Raw genomic sequence first — 24,632 nt, 5'->3', positions numbered from 1 at the left:
AACAGCTTGTTTGTTTTTCCTCTTTGACAAAAGAGTACGTACTCGGGAAGGTCACTGAAAATGGTAGTGTCTTGATACTAACTTCTGTCTTAAAGGATTTTTTGTGGTGATGTATGATAAATCTATCTATTTCCTTTTTTATGGATGTGTGTCATTGTCACTATTCTGTGTCCTCCAACTAGGAGAATAATCAAACTACTTGATTATATTATTTGGAATAAGCATTCAGATTGAAATGTTTAAAAGTGTTAACTTAGGGGCTTCCCTGGTGGCGCAATAGTTAAGAGTCTGCCTGCTAATGCAGGGGACACGGGTTCGAGCCCCGGTCTGGGAAGATCCCACATGCCATGGAGCAACTGGGCCCGTGAGCCACAACTACTGAGCTTGAGCGTCTGGAGCCTGTGCTCTGCAACAAGAGAGGCCACGATAGTGAGAGGCCCGCACACCGCAATGAAAAGTGGCCCCCGCTTGCCACAACTAGAGAAAGCCCTCGCACAGAAACGAAGACTCAACACAGCAAAAATAAATAAATTAATTTAAAAAAATTAAAGTGTTAACTTAAATTCATAATGTTATGGGCTGGAACAAAGGAGATTTTTTTTTCACCTTTAAAATAAATATATTTTATTCCTTGCCAGGAGACTCCATGGAAAAAGATAAACAGTATATGAACACAGAAAGCATTGTTAAACAATTTCAATGTACAAACAGAGCCAGAGAAAGTACATCACAGGCTTGATAATATTAAAAAAAAATTTCCATTAGTGCTTAAATGAGAACTAAGAAACTGACACTTGTATCTGTTAACCACTCCACCCCAGGCTCCACTCTGCTTCACAGTGATTGAATCAGGCCAGAGGACGCAGATTCTCTACCTGTGACTTTGGGAGGCAATGGAAAACCCCCCAGTATCAAGCAGGAATCAGGAAGGATACAGAGTTACATGGTGCAGGTGGTAGACTAGCCCGTCATTATCCCATGAAACCTCCCTAATGGCTTGTGAATAGGTAAACAAAAACTTTTATTAACACGGAAAAGTGTTTCTGCCTTGGAGGCTATCATTACTGTAAAAGTGTACCTCTAAAAAAATTGTGTAGTTATGTCATTAAACAAGTAATAAACCACTTTTAATTTAAAGTGACATCAACAATTGAACAAATGACATTTGATACCTGAACTGGCAGTTACACTATAACGGAATTATCTTCTGCTAGTACAGTGAATTTGTTGTATACTTCACTGGGCAGTTACACTATAACAGAATTCTCTTCTGCTAGTACAGTGAATTTGTTGTAAACTTCACTGGGCAACATGAAAGAAAAGATGCGGTCTGAGAGCATCCAGAGGGCAAGCACAAGCTTCTATACTTACTAAAGTAGAGCATCTTTAGCCTTATCTTGCCACACTGTACAACAGTCCCATTTCCTTACCTTGATGTCTTGGTCTGTGAAAGCAAGACAGTTATCTTTTTGACCCTTTATTAACTGGATATGTAAGTAATCTGTTCCATAACCTTGGTGTCTTGGTTATTTGGAGTATGCAAGACAAAAGGAAAGCACCAAACGTACAGGAAAGAACAGAGTTATACTTCTGTATGTGCAGAGTCTTCAGAAGCTTAACCAGGGGGAAATAATTTTGACTGGGTCTTTGCCATGCAATCTTGAGTGTTCAAAGAGGAGAATAGAAGCTTTTAACTGGTTTTGGGTTGCATGAAATGGCTGATTTTTAGAATTAAAATGTTTGTACTTCTAGGTAAGTTAGACAGTGAGGGGTATATATTGATACATATGAAAACTTCTTGGTCCTTCTTGAGTTTGAATATATTTTCAGTCCAAAACCTAAGCAGCAGTAAAAATGTATTTTCCTAGCATTTTAAATACCAGGAGTGAAGGTACTGGGGAATGTCTGAAGTAGCTAGAAAGTGTCTTATGGCAGCAGTGGTGACTGACCGATACCGCTGTTCTCCATGGAGCTGGGCGAGGTGCTCGGACTGTGCTGGGCTGTGTTCCCACTTGAGCTTGGGGTCAAGGGTTCATGTCCTTCAGAATTCTACAGCATTTCCTGAATGAGAGGGGGCATCGAGCCAGAAATTTCCATTTTCAATGTAATTACACTTTCTGCACCTTTAGCACTGATGCTGTGATCTGTGATTTTCATGAGGATCTTTGGAACCATGTGAGGCTTGCTGGGTCGTCTCTTTCTGATATAAATTTTTAGTGCTTCCAGCAATGGTTCTTGTAGCTTATCTAATTTTGTTGGTTCCTCAAGGTCCTGGCAGTCTCCACAGATCAAGCAGATGGTGCTGAGAAGGCCTGTCTCCGTGTCGTCCATCTCCAGATGTAGGGGCTGGCTGGCGAAGGTGAATACGAGGTCGGTCAGGAGTCTGATCCTGGCGTTGTGCATCTGGGTTCGATTCAGGGTCAGGCCGTCTGAAAACGGCATGGTGTCTTGCTCTGGGGTATACCTGGTGCAGATTCTCAGAATCAGGATGTCCAAACAGGCTGCCTTCAGCAGGGTGATTTGGTCTGCGATGGTCAAGCCGGTGAAGCCTGGTAGACGTTTAGCAAACTCCACAATCTTAATAATGCACTTGGTGGCCGGTTCACTGAATTTGTCCCAGAGGCCCAGGTCCAGTCGGACTCAATGGTCAGCACTGGAATTCCTGTTCCTGAGCCTCGCACATGCCCAACCTGTGCGTAATGACCGAGTGAGAGGAAACGCCCACCCTACTCAGCGGCTGCTAAACCCCCCGCCCGGGGTGCCTCCTCCAAAGGAGATTTAATTGAAGATATCAGGGTGGTTATATCCATGAGAACAGATGGATATTGAAACAAATCCTTTCATCAGTTTCCAATTTTTTTTTCAGTCTATTCTTCACTTAGTTTTGAAAAGCCAGGTTTTGACTTTCAGAAAAAAAGGGAAAATCTTAAACAAATGACTAAATATGAGACATATATAAATGAAACAGAAAACAAAATCTGATTCATTCTACTAATGTCCTACTTAATCCTCAAAGCCCAGAAATCTCCTTTACTCCAAAAAAGGATTTCAGTTTCTATATCATATGGGAAGGCCATTTCTTCTCTGTGTCAGGGTGTCTGAATACTGATTAACTAGAGGTCATGATAAAGATGGTGGCAAATTTTCTTGAGAGAAGTCAACTGACAAAGTTGTCCAAAGATTACATTCTCTTGGAAATGGGTAATCATTGCAAGAATAGCTCAAATCCTTTGCTCTGTGGGGAATGGAGTTTCAAATGGGCAGTGACTAATAAGAGATGGTTCATTCTAATCGAGCCTTTGCTGAATAATTGGAAGTCATTAATGCTAATGCTATCAATGGATGAACAGACAAATCTTGTGGATGATATATATATATTTTGTTTGTTTGTATTGTTAGTCACTAAAACATTGTTCACATTTGTTAACGAAAGTACCAGATTTTTCAGTGATCTGGTTTTTGAGAGGTAGGTTGTAGCCCAACAGTTGAAGCAGATCATCATGGAGGTGGGGGCAGGGTTTGTTGGAGGATGGCCTGAGAAGGGCAGCAAACCTGGGTCTTTTTTTCCCGTGCACATTTCAGACAGACCAAAGAGTATATTTTTTTGCCTAATGGAAGTGAAGGATTGGCAACATTAGACATGGCTTTCTGCAGTTCAGATTTTAACTCAAATGCACATTCTTCTTTGTGGGTTAAGACTGGGCAAGGAATGGAGGCCATGGGATAGTTTTGACATGCCTCTGGATTAAGAGATAATTAAAGAGAGAAAAAAATCAGGGCAGACAATATTAGATAATGCCCAGACAAAAGTATCTTGTCCACTGAATCAGAGAAAGCTCCAGGTGAGGCCATTTATAGTCAGAGTTCTTTTCATAATCCAAGGCTTACCCAGTTGGTACTGACCGTATGGGATATATCTTGAGACATTAAGAGGTCCTTACCTCTTACCTATCCTTTCCTGTTTTAATTTAAGGGGAGGAGGAACTCATTCCCATTTGCTTAAATGTTTTTCTGATTCTATTTTAGAAGGAAGTACCATGTCCTCTGAGATCATTTCTGATTCTTCATTATTGACCATGTTTTTAGCAAGATGGAAACATGAAGCCCAAATTTCGCTGATGTTAAACAATTCATGAGTAGCATTTTTAATATCATCAAATAAGTGATTATCATTAGAAAATTCATGATTTTCATCATCAACAGTATCATCATCATTGCCATTATCCTCATCATATTCATTACCATGATTGTTGTAGTAATTTTCCTCCTCTTACGATACTACCTCTTCTGTACAACTGGCACTACCAGTTCCACAGGCCAAGACAGGTATCTTTTACAGAAACACAAGGAACCAACAAAGTCAAAATAAATTTTAATATCTATTAAATACATAAGCTATTGCTATCTAAATGAATTATCAGCATAGTAGACGACAAAAATATTTTTGTCACTGCTTTCCAATAAAAAAATCATGTCTTCTTCTTAAAGTAGCCCCTCCATAGGAAAAAAGCCATCAGTGTTCTATAAGTATAGCTATATTTATATATTTAAGGAGTCTTAGCCTACTCAAATTTACTAGACATATTTAATATCAGCAAATACTACGCCCCATGACACTGATTCCAGGAGTGATTTAAATTATGTCTGGGATCATTTTGAATCAGGAGAAACAATGATATTTTCAAACTACTAGTAATTTTTTTCCCCCTCAGGTGTACTGAATCACACTTTTTAATCAGGATATCAATACACTATAATATCTAAACTCCATACAGAGAATAGTAATGTTTATAAAAGTTCTCCAAAATTAATTAAGGTTATGCCTTGAAAGGCAGACCAGTATTTTTATGCCATGACATCTAGCAACTATGTCAATCAATGAAACAACTGAAACTTCCAGTCTTATTATTAATCAGTTCTTTACAGACACAGCCAATGACAAAGTTAACTAAATTGGTCCCAGTTTCACACATTAAAGCGTAGACATTTTCAATGACGAATATAGCAGTTTAGATAAAATTATTGTAGGCATACGGTCAAAATATATTTTCATGCCTCACAATACTAAAAGAAAAAATTATAAAATTTAGGAGCTAAAAACAATTGATCATAAATAAACCCATTAGTAAAGACATTGGCTTAATAAATGCTTCTTTTAACAAGATAGCCATACTAGTGCTATCATACAAGGCAAACTGTGTTACATTCATATACTGTATCTTCAAAGAGTTCTTAATTTGTCTAATGCTAGAAGATGTTAATTTTTATCATTTCTTATCCTTAACAGTAGCAAATAGTTTTTTTCAAAGTTTACTATTTTAACATTAGCATTTAACTATTTTAACTAATAATTTTTACACAACCATGAAATCAAATTAAAAAAATAATGATTTTACTACTGAAAAGAATAAACCTTTCTTTACTAGCTGAGTTCCCACAATTTATAACATCTTAAAAACAAAAATACTCATACATATTAAATTTATCCTTCTAATTTTTATTCTAAGATTGGAAATTAATTTGGGCAAAGGACACATTTGTTTCATATAAATATTCAATTTATAAAGTGGATTCATTGCATAAGTTAAGATTTTGTTAGTGTTAACAATAAGTGTATTTTCTTGATATATAATAAAACAGAATAAATATTGAAATACTTTTGTGCAATTAATGAATTGTTTATCCCATCTGAAATTAGAAGAAAACCATCTCTCAAGTTACTTTGCTCTATATTTAACATAATGTTCCCCTTCTAGTTACATAGATAAGAAAGTGACTTCTACACTGAAAATTAATTATAATATTTTGGGAATTATATAAAAGCATTATTACTTCATAAAATCTCTATCAAAGGTGCTAATACTTTTTTGGGGGGGTAGGAGTTTATTAATTAATTAATTTATTTTTGCTGTGTTGGGTCTTCGTTTCTGTGTGAGGGCTTTCTCTAGTTTTGGCAAGCGGGGGCCACACTTCATCGCGGTGCACAGGCCTCTCACTATCGCGGCCTCTCTTGTTGCGGAGCACAGGTTCCAGACGCGCAGGCTCAATAGTTGTGGCTCACCGGACTAGTTGCTCCGCGGCATGTGGGATACTCCCAGACCAGGGCTCGAACCCGTGTTCCCTGCATTAGTAGGCAGACTCTGAACCACTGCGCCACCAGGGAAGCCTGGTGCTAATACTTCTTTATGTGCTAATACTTTTCCACTTATGACTCCTAAAGTTTAAGAAACTGTTCAAATTGCATTTATTGTTTAAACATTTGTGAAGTGTTCTCTCATCTGGAATTGGTCATCGTTTGAAGGTTTGGGAAAGTGTTCAAAACACCCTGACTTGTCCTTGGAGTTACTAAAAATAAAAAAAAATCTGTTCCTACCACACTAGGCTGTGCAAGGGTGGGCTAAAGCAGTAGTTCTCTGCTAAGGAAATTCCAACCCCCTCCCCCACACAGGGCATATTTAGCAAACTCTGGAAATATTTTTGGTTGTCACATCTAAGCAGGAGGGTGCCACGGGGACTTAGTGGGTAGAGGCCAGGTATACCAATAAACTTCCTACAATGCACAGGACAGCCCCCATCCTGTCCTACCCCATCTCACAAGAGGGAATTATCCAGCTCTAAACGTCAATAGTGCCAAGGTAAAGAAACCCTGGGCCAACACACTGAGAATTATGATCCTAAAAGGAAAAGACTAAATTGTATCCAAATGCGAAGTTTTACTCTGAAATTAGTATAACTACAATTATACTTGTAGGATCCAGCAAATAATCAGAAGAGCCTCAGAAATATAAATGGAAAGAAACGAATCACATCTGTGCATTAGAATCATTTGTACAAACATCACTTTTCTATGGCAGTAAGCCGACTATAAACATATTTTCGTATAGACTATCTTATCTTGTGGTTAATTGTATTTTTAAAAACTCTGAGATCACCAGTAAGTAATACCTAATTTTATGAAAATATAAATGGTTTAAACGTTTCCAGGAGGAGAAGCTTTTGACTTTATTTGTATGCTAGGCCAAAATAGCAGCAAACTAATTTCTATTTGTGACCAATGGAAGTACTATTTAAAATTTCCAAGGTTTACACAGTAGCTTGAAATTATAGGTGGTAAAATCAAGACACATTTAAAATGTAATACTTGAAATTAAGTGAATCCACCTAGTGTCTAATGATCAGATCATCTGATACAGAACTGGAGAAATTTGATCTTTGGTTACCAACTAAAATTTAAAATCAAGTTTTGATTCAGGTTCCAAGACACGTTCTTATTCAATAAGAGCTAAAGCTATAGATGACAAAGAAAAACTGAACATTATGGGAAATATTATATATACATAGAAAACATTATTCTATTTATCTGATATGAATAAATGTCCAGCTCTTTATTTTACATTTGTTAATTTAAACATGGTATTTTTAAATTATGTTAACCAATAATTGTTTATTATTTTTAAAATAAAAATGGTGAATATATTTGATTGGTGACAATATCATATGAAAAAACACAGTGGTTTAAACATCTAGGGTTTTGTAGATATTTTCATAATACTATAATTCTTAGAGTTTCATGCATTGCTTACTGATTTATTGATGTACAGTCAGTAAACATATGTTTATGACAAAATATAAGAAATTTTCCACAGCTCACTACATATCTTAATTAATTTGTATCATATTGAAAAATAATGGATAATCCAGTGGAGAGTACAGGAAAAAACAAGAGCATGATGGCAGAATTATCACTATTTTCACTCTACCAGAAAGCTGCTCTACTTAAATCCCTTACTTATTATAACAATGCCTTTCCCTTATTCTACTAAAAGAGCTGTCATAGATGGCAAAACATATGACAATTCTTGACAGTTAAGGGTTATAAAATAACTGCTTCAAAGTATAAAGTTAGTAGAAAGGAGTTTTTGGTTTCGCTCTCTTTTGAATTGGGACATTTTCGGGGTTTTACCTCCTTTTTTAATACCTACATTAAATAAAGTTTACCAAATAAGGTCATAAATAAGCAAAGGTATTTTCAGTCCTCGTGCAGCTACAAGTCTTAGTTTAAAAGGGTGGGATGAGGGGGACAAAAAGAGGTACAAGTTTAACCATAATAGGAAAATACTGTGCATTTGGAAAGTCACATCTTGATACGATTTTTAGAATAAAATGTTCTCAAAATCAAGTTCTAAACTATAATGTTCACAAATACATTCTGTAGCATTAATAAGTTACTTTGATTAAAGGATGATAATTGGGCAATGTGGTAAAAGAAAATTATTATTTTATCTTGACTAAGAATTAATGTAAAGGTCTTATATGCCAAAGCCAGTATAATATTACATTTCCCCTCTGGAAATCAAAGCAGAACTTAAAATTGTTGGTATCCACAGCCTCTGTACGTTTTCACAACTTCAGTAAGCCAATAGAGGAAAAATGGTTTAAGGAAACATGCACAACTACCAAAAAATCTGCAAAGTGAATGTAGCTACATCAAAATAAAATGTTAAAAGAGGAATCTCTTTATCAATGATGCCCAGTACATTGAGGTTTGTGATACCTAGAAAGTCCAATTTGAAATTCCCTTTAAAAATCCCTACTATTCTAAATAAACACACCAATTTGCTTTGACTATCCTCTTAGAAGGGGGAAGATGCTGCTTCTTGTAAAATATTCTATATATAATAAAAACCAAGGACAAAGCTGCTACAACACTGATCAGAACTAGAGGGGATTTTACTAATAACAGGAAAAAACATCTAATGGAGATGTGAGTTTATCCAATCCCATGAATAATTCTGGAATTTAAAGAAGTTTTCTGGGAGCCTTTTTTTAAATTGAAGCATGGTTGATTTACAATATTGCATTAGTTTTAGCTGTACAGTCTGGGAGTCTTGACATACATTTGCTGAAGTAGAAAATTTCTAGGAAATATTTTTAAAGTATTTTGGAGAAAAAGGTAATGGGAAAAGATATGATTCACTTAAATCTGATTATTAACTATAGAATAACAAAGTATTGACTACAGTTTAGAATGAATAATTTATATAGAATTATGATCAATTACTTTCATGCACATAATAGCAAGGACAAGAAGCCTGAATATTAAAGTGATGCTCAAATTATGTTTTGATTATCAAATTATAATTTAATGTAATCACAATTTCTCAAAAATTTGACAACTTGGGATATATATTTTTGAAGTATAGCAAAACCCTATCAATGATAGTAGACTGGTAAACATTTAATAAATACTGGTTTTAAATTCTGAAAAAGACATTCTTCTCTGATCAAAATCATTTGTGGGAGGAGATATGGGGATATATGTATACATATAGCTGATTCACTTTGTTATACAGCAGCAACTAACACAACATTGTAAAGCAACTATACTCCAATAAAGATATTAAAAATAAATAAATAAAATAAAAGCAGGTACTAAAAAAATAATCGTTTGTGATTTGGTAAACTGCCAAGAGGTGGAAGAAAAACAATTAATATAAAGTTAAGGAATCTAATAATAAGCAATTTGCACTTTAAAACATCATTACTCTAAAATCAAATGTATACTATTAAACCTTTGGATTATTAAACTAGCTGAACTCTATACCACATTTTGTATTTAGCTTGATTTTTATTACCACCAGAATTATATAGGTTTGTAGTGATTGCTATTAACTCTATTACCTAGATACTTGAATCTAATTCAATTATATTTATTAGGGACTATACTAAAATATTCAAGCTATCTCTAAGAATTAAAGGCAAGTTTCAAAATAAACATACTTGAAATGTGTTTACTAATTCATTGAATCGTTTTTCTTTTCATGAATAATGTCATATAAAAGAACAGTAATCCTGATATGCACAATTGACTTTTAGAATAGAATTCTGCATCATATCTGGTTCTATGAGTCAAGGCATATAGGACAGTTAGGGGGTGAAATTTAAATTTATCTTTAGAAAAATGATTAGCTCAACTAGAATAGGATATGGGCACTCTTAAGTCACCATCAGAATACACCTGATATATATATACAATATATAATATATATCTCCTGATGGTGACATAAGTGCCCATATTTATCTATCTAAAAATATATATTTATATTTAGTATGTATGTAAAAAAAGTTCAAAACCCTGAATGAAGTCCAGGCAAATCCATGAAGAAAACCAAAACATATGATGCAAAAATAATTAAATGATTATTGGTGACATCATGTTTTTTAATGTTGGTGAATGGAGAAACAACAACAGAGTACAATTTGATACTGCATCCAAGTATCCATTATTATTCTCAAATCAGCATAATGAAGGAAAATATAAACTGTTCTTTTAAAAGTATTTATGAAGAATATGTCCAGCAGATAAAATCACTATTCTTCTCTTACAAAAACCACTCAAGGCTCTTATCTACAATCTAATTTTTAGTTCGAAAAGATGTGCAAGAGGTTCTCTAACTCATCAACTGTTTAGGCTGTACTCAAATGGCCTCTAGATAAATAGGTACTCAGGGAAAACAGTGTAGATAAGGAGAAATGGGGTAACACATTTAACTTCTTAAAACCTTAATTGTTTAGAACCTTGGCCAGAGGCTAATCCCTCCTAATTTTTGTGAGTCAAAGCTTGGAAGCAAAGGACAGATAGCCTTCATATATTTAAATAATGATTAAGGAAATCATATGTCCAAAATAAAAGAATTTTTAATGAAATTACATCTGCTTTCCATGCCATTCTCTTGCCTGTTTAGCTTTAGTGAACACTACATGAGATGAACAATGCCAGCTCAGAAAAGGATTCACCCTACATAAATTTGATGATAGCATGTCTGCTGCCAGATAATTCTTCACAAGCCAATCTTTTGCCAATTGAGCTAACTCAGAATTGTTCACCTGAGAATTGTTCAGCTAAAATAAATGGAGAGTCCAGTTTGAGTTAGTGCAAGTAATAGTTTACTTCATTAATATGCAGGAAGTGGCAGCTTTCTGGCTCAAGGTAGTTCAGACCTTTAGGAAGAATAGGAAACATAAAATGGCAAAGAAGAAATTAGACATTTTGGGTTTTATGTATTGTGACCATATATTCTTGTGTCCCTGTTTAATTATTAAGAGGTGCCCTTTCACTTTTAAACTTGTCCTTATTTGGAGGATAAATTATGTGGTTAACCTCATTTTATACAACAAAAGTAAATAACAGAAAACCAGGTGAGGATAAAATAGAGGCTAAAACATATATATACACAAAGATATGTATAAGGCACCCAAAGATAATTCTCTTTTTAATCTACAAATTGAATCTGAGCTCTACAGGTCAAACCGTTTGTCCGCTGTGTCTGTGGAAATCATTTGAGAAAGCAACACTTAAAATAACTACAAATATTGCCTAAGCAATAATCAAAATAAGCAGTTATCTTTTAAAGCAACTAGGACAGCAAATCCAGTTATTTGTGAAACAGAAATTGCTAATGTGTGAAATCATAGAGTTATGCAGTCAGTTATGTGCGGGGGAAAAAAATCTTCCAATATCATAGTAACACAAAATACAAAAGCTGTTGTCAGTAAAAAGAATTGTGGATAACTCATTGTGGCAATGCACTGCAAATATGGGTGAATCAACTATCACTAACCCATTGGAGCAATTAAGTTTAAGAAAGCTTAACAATTGTGGCAGATGAAACAATTGTCAGTAAACTGTGTAGCAAACCATGAAGATACTTTGAAATAACTCTTGAGGTTATCTAAAACAATAGTTTATGTTTACTTATAGCTGAATCTAATTAATACACTATGCCTTAAAATGGGGAAACAATACAAAAATAATTGCTTAACCAAATACCACAGTTGTCTCATAATATCAGGGAGCTATTTGGTAAAATGCTATTTTTACATTAATCAATACTCAAATAAGGCCAGCCACTAGATTGTAGGATATGTAGAAGATTATCTCAGACAGGAGTCAATTTTTTGCCTCAAACCTTTAACAGTCTAGATTACAGAAGGCCAGACATAGTTAAAATGAGATTACTATTTACAAAATACCAAATAAAACAAGTGGAGAAAAATTTTAAGTTACTTTAAACTACTTAAATTTGCCATAGTATGATTATATTTGTGTAGAATATACAGCTCAAGAAGTCATGTCTATTAGATAAATAACAAAAAATCAGATTTCTAAGAGTTAAAGGGATTAAAATGTCAGTTTTATTAATCTAGCTATTTTGCATGTAAACTGGTTTTCTATGTGAGACCTCTAGCTTTATAAAAATCCTTTCATTTTACCAATTAGGTATTTGATCTAAAGCATCATTTGAAGGACTAAAGCAAAACTCGAAGCAGCTAAATATGCCTGAAAACTCAAGATGGGTTTTCTGGAGAAAATAGATTTCAGGGAAATGTCTAGAATCCTAAAAGCTCCAGATGGATAAGCTAGTTCAGCCTATATAGAAGCCATCCAACAATGTTTCAACTCAGTGCCATATATATACCATCCTCAATGAGGAAATTTTCACTTTTCCAGTCCCATGAGTACTTCTAGTTAAAGATACATTCCCATACCACTACAATGGCTTCCAAAGGCTTAAATATGATAGGATGGTCATTGCTACTTCTTCGACTTAGAAAGTTCTAGACTGGTTTTGGAATCTAGGATAATGAGGTATTTGAAGGGGTGATATGGTTTTGAGGAAAATGCTATGGCTATCTGTAGCTGATCCTTTAGGAATCACTTTCCTCAGAGTAAAATTAAAAGATTTGAAGGCCTCCTGAAACTCACAAAATCTGTTAAATATTTAAGTCCTCAGAGAAAAAGCAGTGTGACACCACTAAATGAAGTCAAGAATATAATAATCAAAATCAGAATTTTATAGTTTTTTTGTGTATTCAACCAATCTAAGTAGCCTTCATTTCATATTTACTTATGGAAGGGAGTTGAATATCTAAGTTAATCGAATATTCATTACTTTGTATAATCTAAACACGATTATATTTTCCTACTTTTTGATAGCTATATGCACTCTCACATTCATCCATACAATCATTCAGTGACTTCAATAATGCACTATGTTCAACTAAAATTAATCTATAAAGTCCTACATTTCTTTATTTATAATCCATTAAATTGTTTTTTTTAATTTTTTCATCCCTGGATTGTTTAGAGCATCACTTTGTTCTTCTGTTAACTATTTATTTCATTATTTTCCTTACTGACAGCAAAGCTCTTCTTGTCCCTGACTAAGCTACTTTAAATGGATACTTCTAAGCAAACTCTTGTGCTCAGTGAATATAAGGGCCCCCTCCTAAACCAGGAAAACATACTAGTATCCATGAAAGTGTAGTTCTAGCAAATATCCTGCTGCAAAAATGGCTTTTGAAACCTATTTAATTTAGAATGATTAAAAATTTAAAAATTCAAATTTGTTATTATATATCTCTCCTACAGAATCCACTGCAGAAAGACAATTTTGACTGACTTACAAGAAAAGAAATAGGAAAATAGAAAAGAGTTTTCAGTGTGAAAAAGAAAAGACAAGATAGGACATCTAATTTTTTAAAATGGCATATGAATGAGATGTAAATAAAGCAATTCCAGATGGTAGAAGCTGTATATGAGAAAGTATTCACATTAGCAATATCATAGTCATATGGAGGGCCAGGAGGAGGGAAAGACAAATGAGGAGAAGGAAACATTTGATTCAAGAGACAAGTTAAAGAAGGTAAATGGAAGTTTGTTTTAAATTGAACTAAGTCAAGAAATAAATGTGGAGCCAGTGGCACTGATTGAGAAAGAGAATAATGCTGTCATATATTCCTCTGTATACATATATAAAATATGTGTGAAAAGTTTAGGTTGTAAAATAAGGTTTTTAAAGAGTATAGAGCATAATTTTAGAAAAGTTGGAGGAGGCTACAATCTTAAACCAGAGAGCAAAACCAGGAACTACTGTTTATAAAACACTTTTCTTCAAGGCACTCAGCAAATTTTATGTATTTTTCTTATTTCATTAATTTTTATAATATCCCTGCCTGTTAGATAAAGATAATTTTATTTTCACCATTATATAGAAGAGGAATTGGAGGCATAGATGACAAGTTTAAGAATTAAGATAATAGAAGGACTTATGTAATTACCACCACTAGCACAGGAATTAACATTTTCATCAAAAAGATTTTACTTCCAGTCTTGAAATTGTTTTTCAGATAAATGTTGTCAGAAAGTATCACTGCCACAATTGCAGACCTAGTAAAAAATAAAATATCATGAATTAATGAGAGTGCTGGGTGAAAATCTACTGAAATTAGATTGGGAAATTTTAACTTGTCTGAAACTGTGAACACTTAAATATAATTCCATGTTCTTAATGTCAGAATGACCAATTCAAGATAAAATGTTCTTTTAATACAATAAATGTTTTCTTCCTTACTATCATTAGTGTAGAAATATATTCCCCATAATGCCTTGTTATTAAGCTCCCTGGGGACAGTGACTATTTTTCAAACGTATTTTTATCCCTCAAGACTTTGTACACTGGGCACTCATTAAGTATATGTTAAATTTAGATGACTGGAATTAGACTTAGATGTTAGTTGGTAGTCAGTTACCGTTACAACTAAGAAAATACTTAGTAGAACAGCTTTCCATTCTTTAGAGCTTTACTTCATTCTATTGGAGAAGCTTAAAATAATGGAGTTCTATATTTAAAATAAGCAATAGGATAAGATATGTTCATGAGAACATCCTCCATAAAATAAAATTCCTGGTTAAGTGAGATCTCAAGGACAAATGTAAATTAGGTGAGATAACCTAAAACTTCATTTTACGCATTCAACTTTTAAAACTACTTGTTTTGTTGAATAAAACAAAGTTTAAAAGTAGTTTTTTCAAAAGGTTTTTTATTTCTATTTCTTATTCTATAACCTTGTATTACTTTTCTTAGTTTACCTGCAAGTTTACAGACATCTACATGCAGCAATTAAAATGTAAACACTTTTTTACTGTGTTAAAAAAGAAGCAATAGGTTTCTTATGACTGATTATCTAGAATTACATCTTACATTTCACAGCAAATGAAAAATATATGGACAGCTATAGTTTTATTGTTTTAGTTGCTAAAAGACACATTTCTGTGTGCTTGCATGTGGATATTATATTTTGATGCACTGAGCTCTCTAGTAATGAATATTTAACTTTTTACGAAGAAAAACAACCATTATCACATAATTGTGGAATAATATTGGTGGAGATATATTAATTTCTGCAAGCAAAAGACCAATGTATAAAGAACACTTCAAAAATAGTTATTTAAGCTCTGTGTTTTAAAATTAAATTGAACTTAATACTTTCCTTCCTCTGGTACCTTCTATGTGCATTCAGAAACTAAGACACTTCAACAAAGATATACTAAAATTTAATTTGTGGTCAAAGCAGTTTATTTTCTCTATTATGCTATCGAATTATTCACACTTTTTTACTGATTTATGAACATGACTAAACTGATAAATGTGAAGGGAGAATACTAATTTCTTTTGTATTTGATTTTGAAGTGAGAACTATTTTTCATATGCATTTTATATTTTTTGATAAAGAATAATTTCTTCAAAATTGGTCCAAATTCACATAAAAGCATAAAGCATAAAGCTTGGTAAAAGCATAAAGCTATTTAAATTATTTTATTGATCGAATTAAGTCAAAATCAGAAATTTCCCCCAAAATGACCTTATTGCTTTTATCATCACTTCTGAACAAGATGTTATCACCTCTGGTACAAAAGTTTTACCAATCCATCATTTTTTTTGGTCTAAGATTGAATGAAGGATCATAATTCAGTTCACTAAGAGTGTTGTTATACAGTCAGTATAATGTTGTATAGATCAAAAAAATAATTTATGCTGAACTAACTACACACATTGGAATGTTTATTATCTCAGATTTTTAGCATCGATCAGAATTATGGGAGCCAAGTAGATCTGTATAACCAAACCTCATGTTTTCATGAAAGAGTTATATAATTTTGTTGTATAATTAAATATATATTTAATAGATTTTAAGTCTTTCCCTTTGGCAGGCACAAAATTAAACATAAAATTGTTTTTTATTTAGATACAGTGAACAATAGAATAACAGATCAATAAACCTGTGCCTAATAATAATCCATGTAAAATTTAGCAGTATTTCTTATAGCTAGTTGCTATTATCAGGTCAAAGGGCAGAATGTGAGTAAATTAATCAAAGTTGGGGAGATACATTTGCTCTTCAGAATCTTAGTTTATAAATTCTAGAATTGAGCTATCTAAAATGTCCTACATATATGTGTTGCATGTGGGACTATTAATAACACGTGTATTTAATGAAAGGCATTAGTGGACTGTATTAACCAGGACTCTGATAATAGCAATGAAGTCAAAAGTTACTTAATCCTATTAGTGTCACACTCTCATTGTAATAAGACCTGACAACATTAATAAAGATCCATTTATGAAGAGAATGAGTTTTATGTTGTCATTTTTCCCCACTGGAGGTGCACTTTGATAATAACTCCTAGCTTTCAGGGACCTAACAGTCATTAGCATTTGACTGTCACCTTTTTTACTTTTTAGCACAGATCAAAAATGTTAATCTGCACATCATAGAATTCAGAGAATATAAAATCAAATTATCTTAAAGCTGAAAGGGTGAACTTCCAAATAAAACTTCATTTTATAGTTGAAAACTGAGAAAATCATTGTATTCAAACTCTTCTGAATATCTTTAGAGGCAACTTAGCTTTCTAAAGCAGTTAAATACATTGTTTGTTATAGCATATTATGTATATTATAGCATATTATAACATTGTTTGTTATAGCATATTATGCCTGCAATGGCATTAATGAATTTTACTCACTCCTCCTGATACTACACACTACTTTGATCTATTGATACATATGATAAAGAAATATTAATTCCTTTAGAATAATAAAGTTTGCTTGCTCTTTAGCTCCACGATATATTATTTGATGTCTCATTCTTGGCAAGTGTATTCAAGGTTACTAAATCTAATGGTAGATAGAATTTTCACAATTTGGATTTTCTAACCCCAGATTTCAAAGCAAATCTAAGTCTAACCTAAGTTTCATAAATCCAAACTCTTGATCAACAGGCAATATGTTTAGTTCTCATTTAGTTTTTAAAGTAAAAACCAAATATATCTTATTTTAAACAAAATAGAAACAAGGTCCCAAACTTTGATTATGTGAAAAGACTCTGCCCAAGATTAATTTTTTTTGAGGTGGATGTAAAAGATGAGGATGCTTTATGAGATGGGCAAAACTGTGTGAGGGCTTTGAGTCGGGTCACGAATCTGAGAAAAATTTGATCTTCACGCTCCATCAGCACAGTCAACCTTTGAAACATTGTCATGCCTGCCTCAAGGGGACCAATCAACACACTACCACTGGGCTAGTATAGAAATATTATTGCTGATATATGTGAGGGAAGATGAAAATCTGAAGCAGAAAATGAAGACATATGCAACATCATTACACAAACTAATTTCCCCTGAGTTCCAACCATGGAAAGAAGTAGATCCCTGTGGTTTATATCTATATCCTGAGTCAGATTGGGTGCTTGAAGTATATTTCTATTTGTGAATGTACTAGCTTCCCTGACAACAGACTTAGAATATGAAAAAAAGCTTTATAAGTAACAGGCTGTCAGAATAATAAGGTGGAAGTTAGAAAGACATTATAACTTTCTACTCCTGGACAACAGCTCTGTCAAATACTACTAGGGCTCAGTGGTATATATTTATTAGATAGATGACACATAGATGCAGATAATTATATATATAGTATACAATATGTATGTAGGTATAGTGTACACGTAGTATATACTATATACCATGTATAACATATATTTTAAAATATATTATTTAATAACATTTAAAAATTATATGTTTATAATATATATATAATATTTATAATATATAAAAATGGCATATATATACACATATACATATATGTGTGTATATAGAGATATATATAGTTATAGGTCTTTAGCATAGCTAGTCCAAATTAAGGGAAATTATATCAGAATGTCATGGGGAATTCTCATTATACCATGTCTTTACTTGAGACAGGGAAAAGGGAAGATTTCACTTCTGGATATTTTTTTAAGTGGCAATTCACATCAAAAACTTTTATAGATGAAGCTTTTTTTTTTCTTTAGAGTAACCTAATCTCTCAAAAATTTGAAAATTAACCTTACCAAGATCATGTGGATAAGTTTAATTTTACCATAATTTTCTTTGTACTAAGCAGAATCACTTGGTAATCATGTTATTCATTCATTCCTCACTTTCTTTTTACTTTGTCTTTTTCCATTTTCTTCTTCTTCTTTCCTGTTAAACTTGCTGTGATCCTCACCCTCAAGGTTATCTATCTGTCTCTTTCTGTCAATCAAATCTAAGAGTCAGAAGACCTTATTCTGGTTCCCAATTTACTAGTCATATGATCATAAACAAAACAAATTATTACCCTGAAATGCAATATCCAAATTTTTAAAATGTGTAATAATAATGCTTTCCTTGTTTATGCCAAAGCACACCTAATATCATAAAATGCATAAATGAAATTAAAATATTTATATATTAAGTTTTTGAAGATCAATATTGCACGTTTTGCCTTATGTTACTTTTTATTATATACTTTTTGATACATTTATCAAATACCTTTATTTTCAGTTAATTATCTTGTTAATTAACATAGATTTGTTAATAGCAAGACAACTGACCTAATTTTTCCTAGAATTTTTCCCTATATCTCCCCCTTCTCTCCCTTCATTATCTGAACTTTTCATATAAATTTTATATTTCCTTAGTTAAGATAAACTGTGATTTTGCTATTCTTGTCTACTCAACAAAAACAGAACAAGTTAACATTAATTAAATTCTCAACCTATTCTGCAGGAAAGGTCTTTTAAAATAAATTAGTATGGTTGGCCTACTTACTTTCAAATTATAACACTTTTTAAAATTTATGGATGAATCATAACATGTTTCTTTTTTTTCTTTTTATTTAACCTCCCTATCCCCCCTCCCCCAGTGTACATACCACTTTCATGACAGGACCTTTTTGCAAGTCAAAGTGCACTCAGTTAACCCATGAGATGGCCCTCTGCAAGCCCAGGGCTATGCTTTGTGTTCCATAATTATTATTTTTAACAAGCAGTCAGGACAGTATTTGCCCATTGGGCCAAACAAATGCCCCAGTACTTAGGTACATCACTTTTGGTTTATCACACATTCTAAAACAGAATGAAACTGTAGAGCATGTCTATTTCTAAGACTCATCTAAGAACCTCTAGTGAGCCTGTCTTTATGTCACTTGCTGATAATCTTTCAAAGAAATTCAAATGAAAATAGATTTTAACAAACCTAAATTAAGCCAGTGGGTTTATTTGTTTTTTTTTAATTTGAATTTGTTAAGCAGCTTTCAAGACAAATCAGAAATTTCTTGGAAGTTCATTAAGCTGCCCTGAGGGAGACATTACAAAATTATTCTTTCAGTAAAGCACTGCATTTCAAAATAACACATTTGTCAGGATTGTTGGATGGAGAGACCCTATTACTAATTCCTGATTTAAATTTGGTAAGGTCCCATTTTGATTTGAATCTGTCAATTTTTATTTTCCAAATAAATTGCTTTTCTTTGTTTAGGCTGTGCTCTCCAAAATAGTAGCCACTTACCACAGGTGGCTATTAAAATTAAGATTAATTAAAATTAAAAATTCAGTTCCTTGGTAACAGTAACCACATTTCAAGTAATCAATAGCCACATGTGGCCAGTAGCTACCATATTGGATACCACAGATAATAGAACTTCCGTCATCACTGCTGGACAGTGTAACTGTCCAGTCATCTACTGGACAGTGTAACTTTAGAGATAGTATCCACTCTGCTATGCAACTTACTGTTTAAAGTAATAAGCCTCACATTTCTATAAACAGTCAAATGTTTCAATGCATCTCGAAAAACCTTCTATGCAGGTGTATCTACCCTCTACTTAGTGCTTATTCTTCCCAATTCTGCCCCTGTGAAATTTATATCATCAATCTCATATTATGACTGGAGAAACTAAAAGTAAGAAAGATTAAGCTGGAGGTGGCTTGTCTAGTCGGTGGTAAGCACAAAATTGTGATCTGTATCTTTCTGACTTCTGCATATTTTTACATTTCATCAGATAAGGAGACACCATTGCAAGGACCTTACTTAGAAATGCTTATTTATAAATCATCCATCTGTTTTCAGTTTTTACTTCTTATATTCACACACAAATCTGCATTTCACTTGAAATCACTCAAAAGATCTTCAGAGTTCGATTTCTGAATGTATTTATAAACAAATATATCTTCACAACATATCAGCTTCATCTGAGCAGTTTTCCAATATTACACAAGCTCCGTGCTAAAACCTTCAGATGATATTCATCAAAATATCTTATTTATGTGTTCTTTGAATAATTTTAACATTGGTCATTATGATAATCATAATCTGGTAATGCATAGTCAGAAAATGTTTATAAAACTTTGAAAATTGCTTGACCATATCTATATTATACCTGCACATTTGTTCTTTTACACATTTGCCAAGATCATTCAAGTGCATTGTACTATATCACATACCCCAATCTGAGTTTTCTACTACTCTATGTACCATATAGCCAATTAAAAATATTCTCCCGTTTGCATGATAAATGCAGTCTCTCTGCACATATTTCAAAGAATACCAAATATTCCATCTATTCTTCCCTCTGCATTTACCACCCCAAGACCCAAATCAAACCAAAATAGATTCCTTAGGTTAACTGAAACTCTTTGACTGAAAAATTGACTTACCCTTTACTGTAAATGAATGCTCTGTGTTTTCAAAGAATTGGAACAAAATGAAAATACTTAACATTAACAAGACATATCTAAAAGTTAATCTCATTTTGTTACTCAAGAGATGCTTAAAGATCTTGCTTTGACTTGAAATCAGCATGAAAAATATTTTTTACTACTATATCTGTGTAGAAATGCTAGTAATAAAAATGTTCTATTCACCCCCAAAATAAATGTATTTGGCTTCTTTTCAAAGGACAAGATAAAGCTTTCTGTCTAAAATAATCACATAGAAAACCCGATAGGTTTGTGGATTCATTCTTGATGTTTAGATTTGCTTGTTTAGGCCAAGTTTGAGGCAAAGTCATGACTAGACAGATTAAAAGTAAGATACTGTGTAGGTTATTGATTTGTAAGCAGCAAGGCTGAACTCCTTGTCTGACAGCTATAATAGATTGTTAGTGGAAACACAAATAACTGCTTGAAAATGAATATACATAAAATGAAGATTCATAAACTCCATGCAATTGCAAAAATTGCATTGATAAATTTTCTTTGCTATGCTTTACTTAAACTTTGTAAAATTGTGGTGATGGCTTACTCAAAATTTGAAGTACACTAAGATTCTTTTTTTTTTTTCTTCCCTTTAAAAAATGTGCTATCTTTAACGAAGCATTTTTGAAACGCACCTTAATTAGTTGGTAGTTTTGAACTCCGTTTATTCCTATGTCAGGATCAATGGCTGCTGGGAGAGCATATCGAGAGTTTATAGCTGAGTTCTCTGGAATTGATATGTTGATAACCGTTGCAGGGAATAATGGTGCATTATCATTTATGTCTTCTATGAGAAAACGTATTTTAACCAGTCTAAATATTTCATCTGGCAGAACGGCAACCTCCACCTCATAAAAGCAACGGGTGTCCACTAAGACACCAGCACATAATTTCTCACGATCAATGCGAGCTCCAGTAGTGAAGATCTCACCAGTACCCTCTTCAATTCGAATCAGTGGCACATCTCCGGTCTTGTACACTAACTTGAACTGCATAGGAGTTGTTAAGGACTTGTCTGGAATTAGCGACAAGTTGAGGTCTTTCAGCAAGTCGCCTATCAGGACGTTTTCTGGCATTTCTTCCCGGACGGTGTAGTTCTTCTCCTGGGCGCCAGACTGAAACACGACGCATGCTAACAGGACCGCAAATATATACGTCCCGGACAACAAGTCCATACCAGGCAGGATTGCACTAGTTTTTTTCTATCAGTCCACAGAGAACTGCCAAAGAGAAAAGAAGAGAAGAAAAGAAAGAGAAGAGAAAGAGGAAGAGGAAGAAGAAGCAATTATTAAGGCCAAGCATTAATGTATGTTAACTAAATGCTCAGTTTTAAATTAAAATTACTAAATGAAATAAACAACAAGGTCCTACTGTATAGCACAGGGAACTGTATTCAATATCCTGTAATAGATCATAATGTAAAATAATATGAAAGAGAAACACACACACACACATATATATATATACATATATATAACCAAACCACTTTGCTGTACAGCAGAAATTAACACATTGTAAATCAACTATACTTCAATAAAATAAAAATTTGCCAAAATCATTAAATGAAAATACTAGCACGAAAAACACTGTTAAATAAACTAATGACAGATTTGTTTGAATTTAATATTATGCATTTTTACATCAAGATGAAAGGTAAATTAAGCAAGATACGTTGAGTAATTATGAGACCCAGAATATTTATAAAGGTGTTCACCATTGATAAGATATATAAAAGATAATATTATAACAAGACAGTTAAAAGTAATAAAAATAATTTAAAACATTTAATTCAATAGTTAAGGAAAAGTAAAGGGATATGTGTTACTAATAACAAAAATATAATCATTTACTCTTTGTTACAATGTGGTTTTCAAATGCAATTCTTCTATGTGTCATGAATGTTTTATACAATGTTCTGTGTGTTCAGCTCTGGGCTTCAAAATGTAAATATCGATCTAGGTTAGGAAGTTTGGATTAAAAAGAAAAGTCCTTTCATAGAGGAGAGGGTTCAATATGGCAAATGCCTAAACATGGGAAGAACAATCATGTGAAAGAGGATTAAAGTTGTCTTTCTTTGGATGAGAGGAACAAGAATAGGTATAAAATTACAGGGAGGCAACTTTCAGATCAACTTAAACAACTGCCTATTAAAGCATTCTGGAAAAAAAAATGGTTTTCAGGAGAGATTGAATTCCATATATTTGGAGGTACTGATACAGAAGCTGTATCACTAGTTTAGATCTACATATTTATGATTTCTTAGACAATATTCAAACATTCAATGAGGGAACTGGAGTGCAAGGCATCCCAACTCTGAGAGTTTGTTTATAGATTGCATAAAGTAGTCCATGTGAAAATGGGTTTTCACACCTACAGACTGACATAAGAATTACCCAACTACATGAAACAGCTTGACTAGGGTTTAAAAATAAGAAAGGCATTTTAAAAGACTTTATCAAGTTAAAACAGAGAGTCAAAAAAAAAAAGAATATCTCTGGCTCCTTTCCCCCTCCCTGCTTATTATTTTTCATTGACTGAAATCTGGCACTTTATTTCAGTTCTCTAGTTCTTCTGAAAAAATTCAACAAGGAATTTTTATTTCTTTATAAATTGCAAATTTGTCTTCAGTTTCCTTTATTAATTCTCAATTCCTATTCTCAAATTTATTTGGTGGATACAGTCTCAATTTGGTATATTAAATATCTTTTAATATCTAGCATTATGAAACATTTTAATATGCTTCTGGATGTTATTTGTATGTTATATAAACACAAAGTGAAATTTGTGTTACACTGCTTTAAATCCTATCAGATATTATATTTTTATAATTAAGTAGGGATTAATGCAGCTCTCAATTCATTCTGAAGTTTTAAAGAATTAGCTAACAGATGGTCATTTAAAAATCCATTATGGAAAACTATTAATGCACATAGGTATCTAATTAAGGAAGTTCTCAATTTTTATTGGTAATTGATAACCAATTAAAATTTACAAAAATTTTAGTCATAGTTCTACAAACAGGAGGACTCATGAAATGATATAAATAACTTGCTATGGATATTATGATCTGATTATGCCAGACAATGTATTACATTAAATAATTTTAGAAAATATGCATATTGACAGGCCTGAAGACACAAGAGTGGGGAAAAAGAAACCTTCTTATTTACAATCAGTAACAGAACAAAAGCATTTGTTGCAACAATTGAGATAGCTTGGGTCACAAATAGAACAAAGAAATAAGCTAAATAGACTTGAAGCATCTCATTTTATAAATTCTTATCACAGAATTTAAAAATTATATATTATGAGTCCAACCACTTTCCTATGTTGGGCAGTTGGCGTCATTTATAAAAAAAAAATTAAGTATAATAGTGAGTAATGCTGATGCTGAAGACATTTTCTATCCTAGTAAACAACACAAAAAGACTATTGCCTGTGGTATTTTTAGCATCATTTGCTCAATGGTGAGCATTGGGATTACCTAATATAGCAACCTTTTCAAGACTCATTCTCTTGTGAATTATTGGCCTTATACTGCTCTATGAATGTGAGAATTAAAATACTTCATTTTTACTTACTATGAGTTAATATGCATACATATATGTGTGTCCTATTGTGACTCTAGAACATCTAAAAAAAAACTGAGTGTCTAAGTGTGTGATTTTATAAATACCATGCAAACATAAGCAAAAATAAAAATGGGGCACTTAGAATTAAAACTACCACTCTAT

General features: G+C 32.9%; 1 protein-coding gene and 1 pseudogene across 2 annotated transcripts in view; both read right to left on the bottom strand.

Moving 5' to 3' along the window:
- The window catches only part of PCDH11X (protocadherin 11 X-linked), a 731,019-nt gene that overhangs the window by 659,113 nt on the left and 47,274 nt on the right, over positions 1-24,632 (bottom strand). The window contains exon 2 of one of the 2 annotated variants that reach the window (XM_029241308.1): positions 21,534-22,118. In XM_029241308.1, the coding sequence (XP_029097141.1) occupies positions 21,534-22,073 (540 nt within the window). In that variant the 5' untranslated portion in view covers positions 22,074-22,118. Of the gene's footprint in view, positions 1-21,533; positions 22,253-24,632 lie in introns of those variants that run through there. The other variant, XM_029241309.1, reaches the window with a different exon arrangement.
- Positions 1,927-4,973, bottom strand: LOC114906392 (annotated as a pseudogene).

Source organism: Monodon monoceros, unplaced genomic scaffold, assembly GCF_005190385.1.
Source record: "Monodon monoceros isolate NGI ecotype Baffin Bay Population unplaced genomic scaffold, NGI_Narwhal_1 Super_Scaffold_22, whole genome shotgun sequence".
Lineage (NCBI taxonomy): Eukaryota > Metazoa > Chordata > Mammalia > Artiodactyla > Monodontidae > Monodon > Monodon monoceros.
Note: the sequence above shows the minus strand (reverse complement) of the source record. Positions and strands in the feature narration are given on the sequence as shown.